This window comes from Anser cygnoides, chromosome 2, assembly GCF_040182565.1.
Source record: "Anser cygnoides isolate HZ-2024a breed goose chromosome 2, Taihu_goose_T2T_genome, whole genome shotgun sequence".
In the NCBI taxonomy this organism is placed as follows: Eukaryota; Metazoa; Chordata; class Aves; order Anseriformes; family Anatidae; genus Anser; species Anser cygnoides.
Window position 1 is genome coordinate 104,062,619 of NC_089874.1, and position 24,590 is coordinate 104,087,208.

Here is a 24,590-nt window from a genome sequence, read left to right on the forward strand (position 1 = left end):
GGACTTCCGAATGTAGGAGACATAGTCACCAGAATCTGGATCACAAGGGAGAACACCAAACCCACTGTCTATGAAAGAAGGTCAAAGTTAGAACAGCAACATACTGCAAACCACCTCCTGTTACTATACCTTTCTTTTGTCTCAAATATGTCCCTATAACTTAAAGAGTGTCTCTGACTCTGTAATATGTTCATGATACTGCCTAGTCTGCTTATCTTTTCATCTTCCTTGAATGTGCATCTTAGGGTAAAACAGTGTTCCTGTGAGGAAACAGTCTGCTTCAAGGACTGGACCCACCAAGGAATAGAAGAACCTGGACTTTTCCAAACTCCCACTTTAGGCAGGGTGGTCCAACACTTAACTCTTTCTGATGCAACCTGTCCAAAATTCCCAGGTATTTTCCCAGGGAATTCTACATTTTCTATTTTCTATCAGGCACCTAAAGTTTTATAATCACCCTCAGAAATAACTAATTTTAATTATGATGCACAACCAAACCATCTACCTGCTATTCAGGTCTTATTTTGATCATAAGTAGATGCTAGCTTACTCTTGAAAAATTCAAATAAGAAACCTGACAAAAACAAACAAATAAACAAAACAAAACAAACAAACAAAAAAACAGAGGACTGATCTCAGTATCAGATTTTTTTTTTTCCCCCTGGGTGTTGTAACCATCTGGGACTCAAGGATGTTCCTCTAAACCTCCTGTGATATTGAGCAATGTAAAAGTTCAAATCCATGGTATTTATTTACACCTGCTGACATTGACTCAGAGAATATTCCCCAGCACAAGCAGAAGACTTATTTCCTTTAAAGCCTAAATGTTCAGTAGAAGTTAATCCCCTAAACAGATCTGTAAGTCTGACATTAGGGGTTAGTTCCAAATACTGCCTACAAGATAGGTTCTAAAAAAATTATTTTAGACTGTAGACCCCAGGAGTAGAAACTATACATGAAGTTCTCAGACTGCATTATTTAAGGTGGAAGTAAGACAACTCAAAAGACATTTCAAATATTCACACATTCCTGTGGAACTGTCTTGGGCTAGATGCATCTCCATTGGTATGCCATGTTGGGATGTGACATCCTAGTGCATGTGGGGTCAGGGTGGCCACTGTCCCTTTGACATGCAATATGAAGGATCCCAGCCTGAGGCTAGAGAGTCACAGTGGTGTTCAAAACATTAAGCTGGACTAGGCTTTTCATTGGCATATGAAATTCTGTTTCTTCTACCACAGTTGTTTCATACTGTTTCCTACCTACCAAATCAGCCAGGAAATGGAAGACCCTGGCTCACTTCCTGCAGACAACTTCAGACACACCCCATTTTCCCCGTGCCCTTTCCACCCTTAATTTACACAAAAATTGTAGTAAGGGAGGATCTTTCTCAAGCAGTTTTGTCAGCTCACTTCATAATTGGAAGCGTAAATGTAAGCACCCATGTATGTATTTTTATGCATCTTAAATGCAACTGCTCCTCTTATTATCCAGAATTTGATCAGCTCTGAAATACTCTAAATTATATATTTAGCAATATTTGGATGCAGAAAGTTTCACAAAATTGTGTGATAACAATTATGATGCATTATATATGGTACTATTTTTCAAGGATTATATTGCATTATAATTGCATTTTGAGGATTATAATGCACTTTGGTTGGGCTGGTACTTGGTTCTTCCAGACATGTTAGGGAGAATGCGCCCAGCACTCCTGAACCCTCAGCTTAGAGCTGTGAGTTGCATTAAACACAAAATATTGTTGCCAGCTCCTGATAAAATCAGAATTTGAATGCTCTGGGAAGCTATTCTGCACTCAACATGAACCACTGCTATGTACTAAAATGTCTTCTAAATTTTCCTAGTATTTTTTAAGATTACAGATTTTTTCTTTAAATTATTTTTGTTGTTTTCTTATGCTATTCTTTTTCTTTTCATTAGGTTTCAAAAACTTTCCTCTGTATAATGGTGTTTTTCAAAGAAGGAAAAAAAGGCCTGAAAGCAGTGAAAAAAAGGTGAGCATATGTCATACTTTGTTAGGAAGTCATAATATATTTATTCTGAATTGTCTGTTCTTCCCTGTAACTATCTTAAATCAGTAAAACTTACAGCAGTTCTAGAACATAAATATTTCCTATCACAGCCTGTCATCTAAGAAAAGTCAGGAAATGCAATAATTAACATCAACAAGGACAGCTTTATTTTATATCATTTATTCTGTTTTAGCTGTAGGAGCTATGATGAGAATAAATATTTAACTGCAACCTTTAGTTTTGTTATTGGTATCAAATTACCAAGACAGCTGACTAATTTTTTGCTATTTTCTATGTCTTGCTATCATACAGTGAAAATGATTGAAAACCACGTGTAGCCTCCATTAAAAATGAGGTTTAACTTCACTCATGCCAAACATTTTTACAGAAAAAAAAAAAAAAGTCTACTGTAAAATGTATCCTTTCTCTTGACAATCCCAGGACTGTAAGAAGAGCATGAGGTAAATCTATTTAACCTCATTAGGATTTTTGTACTCAAGGGAAAAAAAAATCTTAACCATTCTATGGGAATTATGGGACTCTCAGTATGAGATTTAAAAGGATTAACTCCATCTTAAAGAGATGGGTATTAGATTTTGAGCTTTTATTTAGTTAAAACAGATTTTTTTTTCTCCATTATAACTTGCAACATTCTTAACAATATTGACATTTTCAAACACTTTAATTGTAATTAATCATACTTAAACCTCAGTCACTTTCATATCTTTTTTAATCTTTTACATAAAAATCTGTTAAGTTGCATATGCATGCAAAGAGGCTAGATGCATCTTTGTAAAGTGGAACTTCCATTTACTTCAGTAGAACCCGTTCACCTCTGGATTCTAATATTTAGGTTTCTAAGCACAGTGCCATTTAAGTAATTGCTGAATACACAGCAGGTTCACCTGTCACCTTTTACTGTCCTGTAAGGGTCTGGAAATAGAAACAGACTTCTTGTTACAACAGGTTAGTCGATATTCTTTGACTTTTATTTCACCATATGCCTGTACATGTTTCCGGTATAACACATCTTTTTATCCAAAATCAAAATTGAAGAGCATTTATTTAGAATATCAAGAACAAACACAACACCCTTTATGGAGTTCAAGACTTGAATGAATTCAAGAATTAATATATCAAACCTTATACCCTCTAATTTTAAAGTTTTGTCACTACAGTGGTGTGCACAGTCATTAAATTCTGCTAACAATACATAGACCTGACCAGCTGTCAGCGTTGAAAAATAAAAGATTCTAATATACACAGATTGTGTAACAAGTTGATTTGGAAAGAGTCAGAAATATTTGGATGATGTATGGAAAAATTAAATTTCCAGTGCTACTGGATCTGTTCCTATAATCAAGCCCCTTTTCACACTTTCTCTACAGTCCATGCTACTCTGTATGTGGATAAAAGCCCTATTTATTTATTTGCAGCAGGTATAAAAAGGATGCACTGATACTGAACACTAAAAAACACCACCACCACCAACATAAAGCAACAAAAAACCAACACCCACCCCAAAAAACAGATTAATTGGAACACTTTCCTCCTTTCTTTTTAGAAATAAATAAATAACATTGCATTTCATGCTAGAAAGCACAGACATTCAAGAGACTTACATTCTGTCGTGGAAAACCATCCTGCAGCTTCTAGGTTAACAACTGAAAACTAGTAAATGTGGCTGGTGAACTAAGTCTGAGTAGAGGTTTATTTGCTACAGGCTGCTATTTGTCAGTTCCTAGAAATCAAATAGATCAAAAATCACTACTCTTCATGGTATTGCCTATTACACTAGAGATCAAGCTGAACAAGCATTAAGTTCATGCCTTTTCTGATAAATGCAACACAGAGGTCTGATTAGTGCTCTTTTTTTTTTTCTGTTTGCCATGAACAGGTGAGGATTTTCACAGTCTGCCTGCACTAAGCAACACCTAAATAAGTGTGTACCTGCAGGCTGTATGCCAGCCATGCATTATTGCAGGCTGTATGCCTGCTATAAAATATTGCCACAGAGTGCACTTCAATAGATTTTTGACCTCAGATATTTAATTTGAACTCCTCCTCCAGCACAGTCTTATTAATTTAGAACAAGATTTGATTAGAAATGTGTTTGCTACTCCCCAACAGGATTTCTATTCACTTGTGAAATGAAGTATTTTCCAAAAATGCTTTTGACATTCCCAAAACAGACTTTAGACAAAACAAAAGAGAGCAGCTATTGCTGCTGTCTAGCAAACTTCTTTGGTTTGTCAATACATTTCTAAGCTTTACTTGCTAGCTTTAGGGAAAAAAAAAGGCAAAAAAAAGAATTTTGCATGGACCAAACACGTGTGAGCAGCTGGAATCAAAGCCTACCACAGAAAGTAGAGCCTGAACATTTATTCAGTAAGGCAGCAAACTCCATGTTATAAGATATTCTTCTTACTTTTTCCTTTACATAGGCAAGAAAATTTGTTCAAAAAGAGCATACTCACAGATGATTCAAACTAGTAATAATAAAATGTAGCCATTTAAAATATGGGATAACTCAAGTACCTTAGCACCATATTATGATTTATTACTAGTCTCCTTCAATTTCTCCTTTTCTGCACCGAGTGATTTCAGAATCAAAAGTACCATCATGCATCAATCTATAATAGTTAAGAGTTATTAGTAACCATATCAGCAATGGTGTGTGTTATTTTTTTTTATAGGAATGAATGTATTTTTATCAAGGGTTGTTTTTTTAAAAAAAAATAGATCATATTACAGCTATATATTCATTACACTTCCTCAGAACTGAAATGAAAACAATAGCCTTACATCAATTTTACAATTTTATGATGTATTAATGCTAAGTTCCCTTTTCACCAGTTGCACCTGGTTACCACTGAAGACATTTTGTTGCCCTCCTGCTCTTCCCAGCTCGTTGGCTGAAATCAGAGAGCTCTTCTTGGGTCAGGAGTAAACATATTACCTCTGTGCCTTGCACATGAAGGTAGCCGAGACTTGAACAGGGACCAGCGGGACCCCTGGGCCTATTGAAAGCCCCTTGTAGTCTCTAGGCAGGCAGCTCTACCACGTTCGCCAAAAGAGAGTTTTATTTCTGGCAGAACCACTAGGAGCTGTACAAAGTTGTCTCAGTGGGGAATTACTTAGGTTATTGAGAGGCATACACCAGGAATCAAAGCAACTCCATGAAAACAATTTTCTGGCAAACTGTTGGCCTAGTGCCTGCATGGTTCTCATGGAGCTTTTCTGAAGAACAGTTTTGGAAGCTACACAAATGCACAAATTTTACAACGGTATTATCTTGTGTTCTGGAGTGGCACAAATGGCAAACTCCACTGGACACGCAGTACCTTTGTACTTCTGGTGACCATTTTTTTTTGACAGTGTTGCAGTACACTGTGAAGATGTATCCTTATCTTCAACTTCCAGTGTGCTTGTGTTTACTGTCTGCAAGACATAAGTTCCCAATAGCTCAGTTTTGCTTTTTGTTGATAGCATTCTTGAGCTTTGCCCTGGAGTTCATTTTCTGTTGCTACAAGATTGAATTTCACAAGTATTTATAAATGTATGAATTGAGAAGATAGTTGCATTAAATAATGAAAGCAAAATATTTAGTAAAATTCTAAATGGCCAATCTGTTTTTTTTTTTTTTTTTAATAGCATTTGTATTTTCATTAACTAGACAATATTTAGGCACTACAGAAGAAGACGAAACCTTCTTTGACAAACAGTGGCCTTTCCCCAGATAATGGAAAGAGTGCACTATATAGATCTTATGTTTTCTGTCTAAACACAGCTAAAGCACTCGCTTTAGGATTTAGATTCTGAAAAGGTTCTCAAACTATATGGACACTGTGTCCTCAGAGCACTTCTGATAATTCTCCTATTTTGCCTTTTGCCTGTTTTGGGGCTATGAAGAATATAAAAGTATTAAATGACTAGTATTCAAGTCACAGAGGGAAACAGTTAAATGGACATGCAATAGAAAACTGCAGAACATATTGGAAACTTAATCTAAGGAATTTTAAGGAAAAAAAAGTATTTTTAGGGCAAGTGAAAGAATCTCAGTTGCATAGAAATAGAAATAATTGGTAAGTTCTTCAAAAAAAGCTCTTTGGAAAAGGTCCCTTGATTAACAGAATTACACAAGCATTATATATATATATATATTTATCATATTTTGCAGATAACATTTGCAAACTGGAATTTTTCCCAAAGCAAAATATCAACCTTTTTTTTTTTTTTAATTATTTTTTTACTTTTTAAATGAAAGCATGAATGAAACTTCCTTGATGGGTACAACTCAGCTCAGAGAGCACCATAGGTATAGCTCCCTGACAGCGTGGGAGAGCAGGTTTTCATTTTAGCTCATCAAAATATTCTCCACAGGGAGTCATTCTATTCCTGAGTACGGCAGCACTGTGAGAAGGAGAAGAGGTAGTGAATGGGACAGGAAAAAAGGAGGAAAAATAAATAAAGCTGATTGTGGTGGGCTGGAAGTGTTTCATTCAAGCGGATCACAAAGCCTTTTTATTCAGCAGCTGTTCACTGAGGTGTAGAAAGCTGTAAGTCTGCAAAGTCTCTCAGCCTGTAAAATGGTTGGAGAAAAGCTGGACATACTGTACCAGTAAATGTTTAATTAAAAGCAGAAGTTTCTTCCGTACTTTTTAATACATATATATATGTATATATATAAAACAATCCAACAGCACTTTTTCAGTTAAATTATAGTACATAAAACTGATTGTTTAATTGGAAAAGAGTCTGTGTCTCCTCCTTGATATGCTTCCAACCTGTCCTGAGAAACAACTAATGAGAAGAATTCCTCTGGTAATCATGGCAATCAGTTTCACCCTGGGAATAGAATGCAAGGCCTGCTTGTATGACAGCAAAAGAGCAGATTTTTCTCCCCACATTTTCAGACATTTCAGGGTATCATGAGACGTACATAAATATTTGATATCACTTACAAAAATCCAAATATTCAGGATAGGTAAAACTTGTTCCCTACCTACTGGTATGCCTTCCAACTTACTCCCTTGTTACTGATCACAACCACACCTATAACAATTCAGTTTTGAAAGATGTCTTCCAAAGACAGAAATTTCCATTGAGATGGACTCATCATCCTTTCCAAAGTAAACTGATGCTTGATACGTGATCATACAAGATACGATGTGCATCTAAAACAGAAAGCTGAGAAGGAAACAGAGAAAATCAAAGGAAAGCTGACCAGAGAGAAAAAAAGACCAGAGCTCAACTTCTGGACCATGTCTGGTCCAACCATGGAACAGGAGATTGCCAGCCAGAGATGCAGCCCATGCTTATTATTTTGAAGAACAGTTTTCCTGCTTTTTAAAGTTATTCTTGCAAGCATGGATACTTAAATCAATTGCAAATTAGAAGGCTTCTTGGCAGTTCTAAGGATGAGACTTTGCTGCTCACGTGAACATTCGCAGCTCCTATGGGCTTTCATGAGAGGTATGTGCATATTAATAATTGCTGAATTTGTGCCCCAGGAATTTAAAGAATTTAAGAGATGTACTAGGCAATAACCTTTTCTTAACACATCAAATTCTGTTCTCAACAAACAGCATTAACTTGCTACTATTTATTGGAGTCTGACTCAAAAAACCACCATGCCCTCTATGGCAATTAGCAACCCTGCTTGGCTCTAAAGGCACCTGCAGTGCTTATGCTGCTTGTTCCATTGGCAATGTTTCAGTGAATCCAGCTGGAGTCAGTGGGCTGCAGCAGGGACCTAAACATGTCACCAGTGAGGATGGGCCAACCTGCTGTTGGAGATGGGTAGGAAGACCCCAATGTCGAATGAGTCATTGTGACAGAGCCCTGTGACAGGACCTTCTCCGGTCATGCAGAAACCTTCACACCAACACAGTTCCATTTGTTTTAACACTGTCTCACAACACGAACGCTTGCCCCCCCGCCCTCCCACCCCTCCCCCTCCTTCCTAAACATATTAACAGAAGGAACGGCAAAATAAATAAAGACTTAGCCTCTGCTTCAGGGAAGCCGCCTCTTCAGGTTCCCATCTATGCGGTGGTCAGGCTGGAGCTGGTAGGCTTCAGTTTTCATGGCGAGTTGTGGGTGCGGAGGGCACACGCTGCTCCCTGGCCCTGGTGGCGGGTTCCAGTCTTGACTGTGTCTCTCGGCCGGCTGCCCCCGGCTGTCATTGCACAAGGCCCGAGCTGTAGCTGAAGGTGTAGCTGCTGGCCAGCGAAAGGGACTGCTGGTGCTCCTCGCCCTGCTCTGAGGGGTAGCTGGGAAATGTCTGTGCCCGGGACACCTTCGCAGAGCCCACGCTGTGACCTGCAGAGGGAAAAGGGACGTGTGAGAGAGGCTCACTGAGGTTCAACACGCTGGTCCGAGGCACCATGTGAGCCACAATTGGGCTGCCCCAGCACGAAGTCATGGTGTTCTCTGGGTCTTCTGCTGCTTCTGGTACTGCCAGGGTGCTCGGGGACCAGACCTACCCCATTGTGCCTTTCTGTGGTTAGAAAGGAGGGTTTTGCCTGCACCTGAGACACAAGCATGTGACACGTTCAGCTGAGGGAGAGAATTCCCAGACCCAACACGTATGTTATTTAGGCCTGGATATTTTTTTATTTTTTATGTATTTATTTATTTTTATTTTTGAATTGCAAAATCTACGTCTATACATTTGATACTCTGTAAGTCTCACTTATATTTCTTAGAGCTGATGAAGAACTAACCCACTTCTTATTCATCAGATGCCCTACTTAATTGGTAGAAGTTAACTGGAGATGGAATAGGGCCATCTGGCAGAAGACTAATAGGAAGAGGATATAAGATCTCGGGTAGTCTTGTGAATTTCACGTAATCATGTCTTGTTCACTCACAGTCAGGGAGATGGGAAATCATTTGTGAAAAGCTATTAAAAACCCAATGGCAAAACTTAGAATATGACTCCCACAACTTGATTCTGTACCCTGATCATTTGCCCATCTCAAAATCCCCTCTTGAAATTGAGACGTAATTAGTAGCTAAACAAATTCTGCAGGGTGTATCTTCATGCAAAGTATATTCTACAGATTTTGGATGCACATTGAAGCTTAGTTTTAAAATGGTTTTGGAAAATGCTTTTTAAAACAATCTTTAATACATGTATTATACGTAGGAAAGCAAAATAGTATTTTTCTGTTGACAACAGTACTAGTAAAGAATACCTTTAACAGAATATACACTTATACACTGAAGAATTCAGCTCATGTTGAAAGGTTTCAAAATGATTAGCAATTTTCTAGATTGCCCTAGTATTACTGGACGTAAGAATGGTGTTTACCAGACTTTGTCATAAAACTTTGTCATAATTGTTGTAACATGAAAAGTTTGCTTAAAACATGTTACTGACTGCTTCATGAAAAAAAATCACAGTTCCTCTGAAGACAAATCTATCAGAGCAATACTAGGACCAAGAGAGAAATAAAAAGTAAATTAAAAACAGAATAAAAGGTACATCTCAGTGACACTGGAGGCAATAAAACTACAGACTGAATTCCCAAGGGCATGTTAATGGCCATAAAATCCTTTTCAGAGCATGACCAAGCAGAATGAATTTTTTGTGTTTGTTTTTACTGTTCATTCAGTGGGGTAAGTTGACATAGGCTATCAAAACTTGACTAAGATGCCAACTTTAACTGTTTTCTGCTTTGAGAAGCTTTTGCATTGAACAATTAAAATGTGTGGTGGTTGTGAAGTCTGGCCTGCAAAGTAAAAGCACTGAAAAGGCTGATAATACATTGAGAATAGTCTTAAAAGCTGTACTTCAAGTAATTTTTAACCATTATATTAAGTAAGCCCTTCATACTTTTTTTTTTTTTTTAATTTCTGTTTGGGATTTTTGACAAAATTGCTCTTTTTTTTTTTTTTTTAGTTTCGTGCAAACCTAAACATATAAAGTAGCATGATTTTAGTAGTAGGTTTTAATTTTGTGTTCCAAATCTGTCATTTTTCCTTCTAAGGATGTATTGTCTTGTTTTATTTTTATTCAGAAATTAGAATCATATATTTTTAAGGGCCATAGGAAACTTTTTATCCAGCCATGTGATTAGCTATGTAATCTTTATTGTTTCCTTTCTTACTAGTTAAGATAAATAAAATATGTCAATGTAACATTTTCCTCCGTTCTCATTATTTATCTTATCCAAAATGCGTAGAACGCAGAAACAGACCCTGTGACAACGAGCAGGAGTAAAGACACTTGCTAACCAAAGGAGTTCCCTTAGCTCAGGTCTATTTATATCATGCACTGTCTGTCATATAGCCAATTTTGAATTCCCTGCCATAGAATATTGCAGCTTTAGTACAGTAATGAAGAGTGCTCCCACTAATTTATAGATAAGTTATTAAGGCAGTCTCTTAGAATACGAAGATAAATTTGAACTTATTAAGGTTAAAAAGTAAATTGAATTCAGCTCTTCCGTTTCCTAGACATATGCCTCAGCTGCTTGCACATTCCTTACTGTTCCTTAAAAGAAATTTTTAACCTGCTAAATCTCATAACAGGACTCATATTAGACATTTTGTAAGCAAAAGGGCTAATAATGGTGTCTTCTTCCCTGACTGCTACAATATGTAGTGAGAGATAGAGACAATCAGAGATCCAAAAGATTAAAAGACACACTCAGCAGAGCCAAAAGATTAAAGACACTGGGTCTAGGCTCAAGTCAAACAGTAAGACATCACTGTATGGATATAATCATGGAAAGAATAGATCTCAGTTCAAATGAAACAAGAAAGCTATGGATAATAAAGAATTTTTGACTTTTGGAAAGAATGGCAAAATGTTTATTTTCATCTTTTTTTTTTTTTCCTTAAAGAACGATATTTTAACATTTAAATAAAATCAATGAAAAATAATGATGGTTAAAAAAATGAAACAGTCCAATGGCTTTCAAGTTTGCTTAAGACTTCCAAGTCTATAAATTTCCAAAATTAGGATTTTGTTCAACTTTTATATTATTATTATTATTAATATTATTATTATTATTTATTATTATTATCTGCACTGGAAATCATTTCTTTTATTTGCATTCCTACTAAAGATTATTTTAATACTGATAGAGCTGATCAACATCATGGAGCCTTAGCCACTGGAGAATCTCCACAGTCATGCTTTATGTCAGCAGTAAGAATTTTGTGGTTCACAGTTTTCTAAGCTTCATGGTTGAATAATATTTTCTCTATCATTTTGGGGTCTTAAAAGATTAAGAGGGAAGAAGGAGAACTCTTTTTTTTCTTTTTTTTTTTTTTTTTTGTGGATTTTGCATCTCTTTGGTACCACAGCCATTTTCAAGAATAAAAGCCTAACTCTTCTCTATAGTTCTGAAGTCAGCATAAGAGGAATTGGATTACCACACACTTTGTAACCTGAAGACACCATCAGAATTGGGGGAGTTTTTTTCCTGTGGCATACCTATGCAATGTCTTTTTTTTGTTCTATGACAGGACCTTGTTAAGTATTATTCAGTCTACTTCATCCCTTATTTGAATTTACTCTCAGGATCACAGAATGCAATGAAGCTGTAGTCCCAAGCAATTAAGTATGAATGATTCATAAAGATAATTTAATGTAACCTGTCAAATTACAGCAAAATTAGATTTTTCCTGATCTTAATTATATTGGAAGCAGAGGCACTATACACAAGAATCTTATTTCTTGACATGGTGCTTATTTATAACAATTCTTTAGAGGAAAAACCCAATGGTTTCCTAGTAACAGCAGTGACTGATGTACATATAAGTAGATCAATCACAACTTCTAAGAGAAAACTTGCAGTACTCAGCTAAATGAGAGAGAGAGAGAGAGATCCAGGGATAAGCTTTAAAAACTCCCTTACTGCTACTTTGCTTACTGGGAGACGTTTCTCCCTCTGGGATTCAGAATTCAAATTCTTAACCAAAATACAGGTGCCAACCCTTTTTCTTTTCTAAAACAAACAAACAAGGTCAACTTTCTTTTCAAATACAAGAAGTCAAGGGACTATCTCATCTGGTATTCTCTGGTTAAAGCACTCATTTATGATGTACAAGTCCTGTGTTAAAATTCTCCTCTCTCTGGCTAGGGTTTGTCATTACACTGTCTGTAGTGGAAAAATAAGCTGAAAATGTTCCCTTCCTCTTCTCTGCCCACACCACTGTTCACCATCCCTCAGTTGTGCCACTATAACTGTCTGAAAGACTGCTTTGTAAAATTAAGCACTTTGGTCGTTTGGCTTGCCAGAGAGCCCTAAAAATTGTTGTACTGGCACAGCTGAGGAGCAGAAACAAGCCACCAAGGGGAAGAGATGGCAGAACTTTTCTGACTGGCTTTAGTGCCAGATTATTTGTCTGGGGAATGAGGGCCTGTGAGCAATATGTAAGCAAATATGATGGCAAATTATATTCCCATCAGGCTACTCAGTTCTCTGATGCAGGATCACTTTAGAAACCCTGTGGCTAAGCTTTTCTACTATAAGATCTCATGTATGTGTACATTCTTACATTACAATGATTAAAAGTTAATTGGACCAGAGACTACTGTGTATCAGCTTCTGTTGCAGATCCTTTTAACCACCTCACATTAGACAGTCACTAGATAAAATAAAGAAGCAGTATTTTGCAGCTGCACATCAAGAGTTCATCTGGGATTTCCTAACCCCTGAGCAGATGACTTTACAAACAAAATGATGTCTTCCAATGTAGTTTTTTTTTTTTTTTTTTTTACATTACTTCTACATATTACTTTTCTAGGTAATAATAATAAACTTTATTTTTCAAAATAAAACTTGACATTTCCATTCCCAATATTATGAGCACTAAACTGAAGTCATTAAATTAAAGCGAATTGGATATTCAGATATTTTGGAAATTTGTGTTTTGGGAGTCCTCTGAGACTTCATGAGGACAAAAGCTCTACGATTGTAAATGTTATAGAAAAACATGGTTGTTGAAAAGAAATTTTGATGAATCAGTCAGTGCAAGCTGACCAAAGAAAGGTGAAGCACTTGCTGTACTGTAAAGCAGTCTTTTATTTTTTAGAAATATTCATTGGAAAATTCTGGTGCTCACAATAAAGAAAACAGTCCGGAAAACAGTGACACTGAGATGATGTTTTATCTACAAAGGATAGTGTGAGGAGGTGAATGAAACCAAATGAAACAAATTAGCTATTATGTTTCAGGAATGAAATGATAGTAGGAAGGAATTAGTTCTATGTTATTTTCTCACACAAATCTCACCAGACAATAAATGTGGTCCTTCGGCCAGAAAAGTTCACAAAACTAATACCAGCCTTTAATCTAGATTTAAGTTCTCTAAGGACGTTTCCAATAGCAGTGACAGCTCCTGTTTTTACCAGAGGAAGCCCACAGATTGTACTGATGATATGGTTTTGATGGGGAAGCGTCTTGAAATGGTTCAGGCTTTAATATTCTTTATAGCATTTTTGTTAAGACAGGACAAAATGGGAAAGGCACTGTAGCTATGCACTGAAAGTCCACTAGGAAAAATGAAACTCTTACTGCAAGAAACTAAATTACTATGACTGCTTATTTCCAATGGAAGCTTTTATCCTTCTAAGAGCTTTTGTTTCAAAGAAAGAGAGTACACATTTTATTCTGGTTCTCAAAAAAAACCCACCCTACTACAATCTGAAATCAGTTAAGTGGCTATTATTGCATCAAAAAGGATACTTTCATTTAAGGCAGAAAATAAGTGATTGCTGTTATCCTATTTATAAATTGATACTGGTTAGAAATCTGCCAACTCTCTGTATTGAATATACAGTGTCTTCTATTGAGCTATTGATGACAAAGCAGCTTTTCCTTTTCTGCTGTTAGATGATTGGAATAACTAAAGGAAAGTTTCATAGCAGGACAAACTGCTACAAAGCAAAACATTTATTCTGCAGTAACGATGCCGTTGGATTGGAAGGGCATTAATTGGTACAGCAATTATTATGCTGTCACTCACAAAAAGATGCAACAGAAGGGAGCAGATGGAAACTGAAAAATAGCATAAACTACATTACAGCATATTGATTTTTATATACTCATTGAAAATGAAAACGTGGGTCTATTTCAATTCCAAATAAAGACATACAGATTTTCTCTTGAATTTAACTGCAATTGGAATTAAAAATCCAGGGAACACAGCTGGGCTCCATTTTTAATACTTTATAAAACAATTCTGTATTTCATTTCATTATGTATATTTTTAAGGGAAAATAAGTATTTGGAAACATAATTTTTAAAACAGATTTTTAAACACTACTTTTTATAATTAAAAATAATTTTGAATCAAAATATTTTAAATTGATCCTAGAATATGTAGGAAATATATTAAGAAAGTGAATGTAAAAAAATCCAATAAACAACCTTCCTTATATTTTAAAATATTTTGTTTTTATTCTCAAATAGCATTTTAATTTTAGTTAGAATTTTAAGTGAAATGAATAATTGTTTTTGGCTATCATTGAGATTAGTCAGTATCTGAGTAGATTATACTTGTTACAGAATCCTATCACTTTCCAGAACTAAAAGTCCATTATTTATCTTAGAAGTTTTTGGCATTGTCGTCAAGTCACACTCTAGAAAAGAAGAAATTCTACTTGTGCATTCAGAAAAGACTGCAGAATTGGCAGTAAATTTACAAAATTTTTGCATCTTAAGGATTAAGGTTTCAGCATTGCAATTTTGGCACAAGAATACTAGTGTTTTATGATAAGTACATTTACAAATCAATATTTTGAAACCAAGAAAAAGCATGTACTTGTTTTAATACTTACAAATAAAGTTAATTGACTGTAAACATTATGTACAGAAGAAATGAGCATTCTTTCATCTGTACTCCTACCTAAAAGAGTAAGTATTAAAAAACACTATGTTGAATCATGTAACTAAAACTGATGTATTGACTAGAAGGCAGATTGGTTACTACATAGTTTAATCATAGTTGTGTGTTGCAAAACATTGCTTTTAAATACCTTGCTCTCCTATTGCATTTAAAATGTATTTTACCTTTAAAATCCACTTAGCTATCACAAGCTGCTCTTGTGGTAGAAGTATCAGAACATCAACAACATCTTTCACAAAGATGAGTAGGTTTACCTTGCCCTCTACTTTTAATTTATTATTCTTTGTCCACTGGGGATTTTTTCTAATAATACATCTTTTTATTCATAGTACCAGCTTTCCAAGCCTCCATGTGTTTAAAAAGGGAGGAGTCATATATATATGCCAACTATTGAACATCTCCATCTACTTGATCATGTGTCACATTACCAATAGTCTTTTCCCTTTTTACCCCTATTCCTGCAGCCAAAATATGACACGCATTTGGGAGAAAGTAATCTATTTTTCATCTATTTGACTCCTGTGCTATTCTGTTTGTAATATATATTTGTATGCCTGCATGCCTGAACCACAGAGAGATTAAATAAAAGAAGTTATCCAACCAGAGTGATAATGTTTTTATTCCTGCACTCTAAGCCAACATGCAGATAAGGACAGAAAGCTCATACTAAGCATTCTTTTGTCTTCCATATACAGACTACAGTGGTCTTTACAGAGATTAATTGATGTTATCTTTCCATCTTTTTTGCACTTTGCTAGTGTTACAATATGAGAAAATCCTCTTCCCTCCCTCGGTTCTGAGTCCAGCTCCTTAACTATGCCAACAGAGTTGAAGGAGGCATAATCATGTTCTCACTTAACACACAATTAGGCTAAGGTCCAACTTTGCTTCAAAACAAATAGAATTTGCCAGATGAAAACTCTCATATAGAAGAGTTTTCTGAGTGCATTTTCAGAGACTATGCAAAAGTGATTTTTTTTTTTCAGTGATACTTTGATTATGAATTATAAAACATTTATCAGGGAAACCTGATTTAAGCTAGTCATGAAATTGAACGAAATCGCTTCTAGAGCTATCTTCCAACTCAAATTATACTTTGATAAGGTGCAATACTTCATTTTCAGCTATTTTGCTTTTTGAGAGAAAATAAGCCACTTTGTTTTAAATCACTCAAAGAAAACATTCAGCTGTTTTTCATAAGTAGCATGCTATATTAGGAGACCTGTGATTTTCTCTAGATCAAACATGATACAATTTGTGTGTGGTAGAGAAGTGACTATGGACAGAGCTTTTGTTTTATAATGAAAGATACAGGTATTATGACCTTAAAGAAAAGCTTCCAAGAGGAAATCTGTGCAGTTTAATAGTGAAATGTGAAATCTTGAATACAATCTTGACCTTAAATATGATTTTGAGTGTCCTAAAAAAGTTTCCTGAAAAGGCTGAACACTTTGTGCAAGGTGGCTAGCATCCCAGCCTAATTCATCCTTTCAGCCACAGACTCAGTCAACCAGAAACTAATATAAACCATTAAATAAGAGAATAATAACTTTGTTCCTGAACTCTGTCTGTCCAAACGCAAGTAAAATTATTTCATTTACCACAGAAGTAAACAGAGACTAAGCATTTTTATTTGCACAAAATGCAGCTAATTTCATATGCCTATTCAAGCTCAAAACCTAATGAGCTTTTTAAACAGAATCTTCACAGTACTGAGACATTCCATGTTAGCAATACTAAGGAAATAAGAAAATGGCAGAGGGAAAATTATTCCAGGTGACTATTTCTTTTACTTTAAAGAACATTTGAATTGGTTAAGAATGCTGACAAATGACAAGATGATGGAAAAAAAGCAAGAAATAAGAAGAAAATGCTCTGATCCTAAGTGCATATAGGAAAGGCTAAATTAACAAAATAGCTAAGGAAAACTCCAATTTAAAAAAAAAATCAAATAATTTTAGTCTTTACAATATTTTGCCTTATGGGGACATAAGAAACCAGCAAAATGTACCAATGGGAAAAATTACCTTTCTAGTGGAATAACAAAAAAGTGGGAAGAATATAAAAGTAGTGAAATAAGAAACAAATGCAAATGATAGCTAAAATTGTGTGGATTCAGTTATTTTGTCTCAAGTCATGATTTTCTGCTGTATTTAAGTAGGCAAAGCTGGTTGGTCACTTGGCTGTCTTTGTTTGCTTTTGGTTCCCGTGTAGAGAGGGTAGCAAGTAATTATATGAGTCAACTGATTGTTGATATCTGTACATAAATAGATTTCAAGTATAATTTTCTTTTGCATTCTTGAAAATTACATCTACCAGAGTAATTTAAGATAGGTAGATATACATGCAGTGTTATCATCTCACCTTACCAATTTGTTAGCTCACTGTTAATTTTTCCTTTCCTGAAAATATTTTTATTGCATTTTTATCGAAGCCAAACTAAATGTCCAGTCAAAATATGGGTCTTATCAGTTAACATGTTAAAAAAAAAAATCATCCCCTAAATCTGGAACTGATTTAGCATGTAGATAAAAATTCCAAAAATTTTGCAAAAATGCAAATTTAGATACTGCATATCAGTTTGATGATGTAGAATATCTCACTGTTAAATACTTACTGCATTTCAAACCATGTTGGTATTTCTCCTTGGATACACTATTCAAAACCAAACCAAACCAAAACAACAACAACAACAAAAACCCCCACCAACTACAAAAAACTGATGCAATCTATTGATACTATAGAGGTGAAGTGAAATAACAAATTTCTAATTTCATATTAGAATATATCTAAAGCTATATGAAGGAAAAAATGTTCATTGACAAAAATATATAATGTTGTTAGGATACCGCCTTTGAAAATGGAATGCTGCTGGAGACTGATTGATTAGTACTGTCCAATCTTTTTGCTGTTATAGTGCTGTTGATATTTAATGTTGCCAATATTTCCTCACTGGGTAGTATTTTCATTATAAACACTCTATTCACAAAGATTTATAACTACCCTATAAAAAGTTGCCATAAAACGAAACTCAGTACATGAGGTCTGAAGCCAGGGAGCAAATTTGATCTGACAGGATGAAGTGTATATGATTTTTACCATGTTTACGTGCAAGTAAAATACACCTTTGATTAGAAAAACAAACAAACAAACAGCAAACAGTATAGTTTACACTGCTTGACATGGGAAAAGGTGGGGAGAGAAGGATTTACAGCACTCCAAATAGATAGCTAGTGTACAAATTTTAATTTTTTAACAGACAATTTTATCACGTGAGTATCATTTAAGAGCTAAACACATATAAAACACGAAGTCTATGGCATTCAGGATGAGTGTGGTAGTACAGCTGCCCTTCCTACGACTCTCCCAGCCAGTTTCTTTGCACACCTAATGAGCTAGGGAAATGAGGAGATAAATGGTAACAAAACTAACCCTTATAAAAACCAAAACGAAAAACCAAATATCAAAAATCCAATCCTGAACCATGTCTTATGCCTGCTTGTCTTTCATTGTGGAGTCAGATATACTTCAGTTCTGGACTGTTCAGAGAAAAGGTAGTAATGTCTTGCTGTTAAAAATGGTTATGAAGTATAATTGGACCATGCATTTTGGTGTCAGATATGTCTTAGATTACTATACCAAAATTTTGCACTACAGCCTCAGGCTCCTTTGCGCTGTGCTAGTGCTGTTCACTGCACAAAAGCTGCAAAAGTCATCAGCTGTTTCGTTTATACTTCTATCTCTGATACAGACCTCAGAGTCATCCTGTTATTGCACTTCCTTATATATATTTGAGGACCAAATTCTGTTCAAGCTGTAGATAATATCCTTCAAAGATAGAAAAAAAAATATTGGACTTGGTAAAACTTCTGTCATTCAAGGAACATTACATTTATGTGTAACATAGGAATTAGTCTTGCATATGTGTATTTTGCTGGGAAGTGGAGGAGGGCGGGTTGTGGGTGGCAAAAATGTACTCCTCAGTTTAATAAAATGAGTTATTTAAGCTGACTACAGATTTTCCATTTTTTTTCTTTGCTGTCACCAATGAACAAACTTCAGAAAAGATAATAGATCTCATTAATATATTCAGGGATGAAACACAGCTTTTAGAACTTATACCTTTTAAACGATGTTCTATTTTTTATTCATGTGTTGAAAGCATTTCTAGAACCATTTGTTATTCAGATTTAAGCTTTCTATGAAATAGTCATTGGAATTATTCTTTAGAGGACTTTGAAATTATTTCATGCTACAACCAGATAGTAATAGTAGATGCTATATAAAAGTGAAAATGTTACATTAGCTTAATTAGCTCTCTGCAATGATTAAGAAGTTTCCTCTAACACTTGAAGACAGGAAGATGCAATCTCTCCAGCAGTTGTAAAGAAGAAATTACAATGGTTTATTCTGAAAGCAATTTGAAATTATAGTCTTGCCTTAAACCTAGCTAATAATATTCAAGACTGCAGACATTTTATCTAAAATGTAAGGTCTCCTGAGTTCCTTTAATACAAAACTTCACCTTTCACTATAGCTTCCCAGAACAACTGAAAAGGATAGACTAAATTACTGGAAAACTGTAACTCCAAATTCAGGAATGCTTTGATACTTTCCCCCTGAAATAACAAAGACAATCTGCTGAATGACATGCAACTACAGAATCACAGAATCATTCAGGTTGGAAAAGACCTCTAAGACCATCTGGTCCAATCTTTAACCTAGAACTGCCAAGTCCACCAAGTTAAAGATGTTTCTTAGACCAAATAGGTCACTGTTGCTAACTGCATGAAAGCATGATTATAGCTAGTTGTAAATTTAGAAGATTATCATATGAGGGGAATGTTTTTCCCTTATGGCTGAATTACTAGAAAATGTGTTAAAATCTCCCTGTCTTTTTCCTGTCATCTTTACAGCAAAAGTTCCTTTTACACACTTGTGGAAGGCAAAAATCAGCAGAGTTTTGAAAATGATCAGTAAGAAAGTTAAGCTTATGAGAGAATTTTTCAGTTTAAATGATAGTATCATTATGTGTTCAATGCCTGCTTATAAGGTGAAGTTGTAAAGTTCTACTAGAAAAAGTACTTAATACTTATACTTTTCTAGTAAGGAATTTTTCAGGCTACCAATTCGCTATTGCAGTTTAGGATTATGAATTTATTTTATGTTCTAGAGAGGAAACTTAAGCTGAGACAAAAGATTGACTATAAAAAATTTGATAATTTTTCTATTTCTAATTCTCCTAAGTTTGGGGTATTTCTTAATCAGTATTTCATCTGCCCCAAACAGAACTTCTGATCATTTTCTGAAGAATGCCAACTTAATGCTTCCTTTAGTTTCACAGGATTTAATTCAGTTTTCTCACATTTCACAGTGAACCCAGGCGTGATTCACCACATAGAAATAAAAAACCTTGCCTATCTAAAATGTTTCAGGGCTCAGACACAATGTTATTATGGTATAAAAATTCATCTTGAATAGGATAATTTGAGATCAACTTGGTATAAACTAAGCATCTTGAACAAGCTTGGAATTCTCGTCTTAGTGGATCCCATCCTGAGCTAGGTTAAGAGACATGATGCTTATTGCTGGCATGGTAACAGGGACCTGTTCTAGTCACTGTTATTTAACTGATGGTCTTACCATCTCCATGCTGTGTTCAGTGTCCAGACAGATTTTTTTTTTCATGAATAAAGATTGTATTATATATTTTTTAAAATTATTTATGACTATTAAAAACTCCACTTCAGATTTCATTAGATTCATTTACCTTTCATTTATCTTTACTTAGCCAGGTATTCTCTTAAGATAAATCGATATATATTGATCTGAATTGGAAATCAAATCCTACTATACTCAGATGAGAAACATACACACTGTATGGAAAACAAACAAACAAACAAAACAAGACAAAAAAAAGCACACAAACAGAGAATGGATTTTATGATAGATAATTAAGTCTTATTTTGAGTTTGAGAAATTCTCTAAGCATTACAAAAAATAATAAAATAAAAATAATTTAGGGGACAGATACACCAGATGTCCTGAACATTTCTGTGCCTTCTTTTAAGGCATTTGGTAGTAGACACTGTAAGTGGTAGAACAGTTTATTAGATGGATATAGGTCTAACCCAGCAGGAAAACTCCTAGACGCCTTCCCAAAGACAGGCAGCCTCTGAAGGCACTGTAAGGTTTCTGTCTGCATTGAGCTTAACAGCATTTTGAATTCTTTCTTTCCTTGCAGAGATTAGAAAGATAAAATATGTGGAGACAAGGCAGTTCACACAGGCTAAACAAATTATTTTCCTTCATAATTTATTCTTTAAAATAAAGAAGTTCATTGATTTTAGATTATATAAATTTAATTGGAACAAAGTAGATGCCTTAAAACATCAATGAAGCACTCAGAAAAGTTAATCTGTTTTTTCATGGCTCTATACATTATTTCTTCTAGTTGTAAAAGCCTTCAATTACCCACTAGGAAATCAAAAACAATGGTTGTAATTCATTGAGGGATGCGACTGATGTTCTTTTGCATTCCTCCTGAAAGGGAATTCACTGTGATTCAGTGTGAACAAGCTGTGTCATTTTCATCCAACTTGTGTACAGCTAGAGGAAATGAGCTGAGGTAAATCTTAAAAAGATATGTCAAACTACTTGATCTGTTTTTGTCTAGAGATGGGAGTCATCCCTTTTCCTTTTTTCTCTCAGATGACACAACATAAAACATAAACAACATAAGTCAAGGCACTTATTTCATTCCAATAAGCTAATAAATAAATAGAATATCAAAACCAACAATAATAATAACAAACACTAGAATTACCACTCAGTTGTCCTTTCTCTAGAAATTTATTACTAAACCTGTAAATATCTAGTCCTTTTTTTTTTTTCCTTTTTTTTTTTTTTTCCTAGCATTTCTTTTGTGACCACTCAAGTCACAAAAACTGTAAAAGCCATGCAGCAGCAGTGCTTTCAACAGCTTTCCTTAGTCCCAGAAGCCTGGAAGAGAGTTCTGACTAAAACAGTGCATGCTGGCAGATCAGTTGATTGACCTGCTGAAAGCACAGGTAAGATGGAAAGGGCAGAAAGCTATCATCTCTTAAGTGATGCCCTCTCTCAGTGCCTATTAGTTAAATGTTATTAAAGTAAGCTAGGAAATAAAAAAATATTTTATTTTTAAAAATTGCCCATAGCACAAGGCAATAACCAACAATGATATTCAGAACATGCCATGTACAAAGTAATTATATTTCATACAGATATTTGGAGAAAAGAATGCCTTATGTTAAACCAAGGTATTTTCCTGATTATAATTTTGCTATTGGCTTTGGTAGGAAAGAGCTGTAGTGCAGAAGTCAAATTCACTGTGAGTGTCTGTAGTAGTGCATAACAAAGTGAACAAAGATGGCTCAGTGTTAAAGATACTGGTATTTGGTAGCAGCTTAGCTAAGGGCAAGACAGCACGGAGCCATCAGCAGCAGAAGAGAAGTAACATAAAGGACCTATTTCATAGTAACTGAATGAAATCTGGATTTCAGGGTTTCACTTTACCATTTCATTTATGTGTATGTCTAGAATTTTTTGTATATGGATAGACCATGTACTCCAGTAATTTTAAGCTATTGTCATCAACAGAGGCAAGTGAAATTCAGAGCAGCCTTTTGTGTATTGCTGCTCCAAATACACTCAAACGCAAAAGAGACTAAAATCAGCTTTGCCTTCCGTCCTTCCATTGCCTTGTCTTGTTGCTTTTTGTGCTATTTCTATTCTCAGTTAATATTACATCAGAGCAGCATATAATGTAGAAGCATACAATATGAGATGGTATTCTTGAGTTATGGCACTACTTCTTCATGACCACCGCCAAAAATATTAACTTGCATATAACATTCTAAGTTTATTATTGCAGCTCTAAATGGAGGGGAAAAAATAATGGCATATAAATAGTTTTTCAGAAGGACAAGAAATGGGAATTTAGAGAGCTGGAGATCAACTGTGATTTAAAAAGAAAAAGCATAACTTTAGCAGAAACTACTCTGAAGGCACTGTATCTAATGAAACATGACGGCATACTTTTGCATTAAAGCAAAATGGCAGCTTGCAAAAGTGTGCTGTATAAGGTACTGGCTCTAGGTTGCAAGCATAAAGCCAAACTAAAATTAAAAATATATATCCTCTATTTTACGAGCATATTGAGGACATTTTTAAAGAAAAAAAAAAAGTAGTAAAAAATACCTAACAAAGCAATTTCATAAAATAAAGAGGAAAGCCAATGTTTTTTTTTTTTTTCCAGTTATTTTCAATTTATCACTTTATAGCCTTCTCCTCCCTGTAGAAATAATAATCAAAAATCAGTAATTGCGAGGACTTTTACTCATCACTTGTTTAAATAGAATAAAGCAATACAGAGGAGTTCTTAGCTGAGTCCTCACGCTGCAACAGCTGAGGTGTGAGATAACTCTCATGGAACAGGTATGCTATTAACAACAAAATATAAATGATTTATACGATTAGAAGACCATGAAGTAAAATCTTTTAAGTTATAGTTCACACTGGTGATGACTGCTCCATCCCTCCGTCCTGATTACTCAGGACATTGATTCTGCATCGTAAAATCACCATATTTAAATCCTAAAGCTAGAGCTTGCAGTTAAAATAATTTTCTTTATATAGTCTTGCAGCTGCAGACATGAGAACTAATTCACAGAGGAAGGAGTATTATATCCTTTTTTGGAGAGCCTTGTCTCTCACAAAATGAAATCTTCGCATTCTTTTAAGATTTCATATCTTCATAAGTGTGAGAACAGGATCCAGGTAACAGCTAGTTACTTCCACTTTTGTTTCTTTAGGATGAATATTTAATGAAATAAAGGCATGAGTCTAGAAGCCTCTAAAATAACTCAGAAACTGTTGTAGGAGCTCAAAATGTCAGCCAGTGTATATCCAGTATAAAAATCCCTGGCTTCATTAATTCACTTTGAAAGGAAAAACAAAAATAAACAAATATTTCTGCTTTTTAAAGAAATTCATGAAAACAGTCATATGCTAAAAAAGGAACTGTTCTGTGGCATAGGACCTCTCTGTCCATTTGCTTTAGAGGATAATCAGGAACTGAATTTAAAAGACAACTGGGGAGCTATCAGAGTTTCAGAAGACATTCAGGCCTGCTGTTGAAGGCTTTGAGAACATATGCTTTGCTCCCATAAATGTGTTTTCCAGAAGATATTCAGGGATTTCAGTAGAGGCAATGAGCAAGGGGATATCCAATTTTTAAGTCTTTGGTGGAAGAGTTAAGTAGCAATGATTCAGGCAACTGGACCACCATGATACATTACAAAACCATCATATCACCTGAACCAAATAAAGGATGGAAATAAAAGTTTTCACTAAGTTTAAGAACAGATGCACCATCTTACCACTACTCAACTATTACTTTAACAGCAAAAATGAGGAAGCAGTAGCAGCAAGGAGCACATTGACAAGGCAGCATTACTGTTTCTACCAGATATTATTCTTCATTTTTTAAATAATTTGCCTTGAAAAAACAGCAGATGCATCACAATACCTTGCAGTTCCTACCCTTGGGGAGGGAAGTGGAGGGGAGGGACTTCTATAAGCATAAGCTTTTTTTTTTTTTTTTCTTTCCACAAATGAGATGTGATTTTTGGTTCACTGAGTATCACC

The 24,590-nt window shown here is 35.1% G+C and overlaps 1 protein-coding gene across 1 annotated transcript in view; it reads right to left on the reverse strand.

Moving 5' to 3' along the window:
• Positions 1–5,711: 5,711 nt before the first annotated feature.
• Positions 5,712–24,590, reverse strand: part of DOK6 (docking protein 6) — a 241,205-nt gene continuing 222,326 nt past the window's right edge. The window contains exon 8 of the mRNA XM_048080875.2: positions 5,712–8,357. Coding sequence (XP_047936832.1) covers positions 8,218–8,357 — 140 coding nt within the window. The 3' untranslated portion in view covers positions 5,712–8,217. The remainder of the gene's footprint in view (positions 8,358–24,590) is intronic.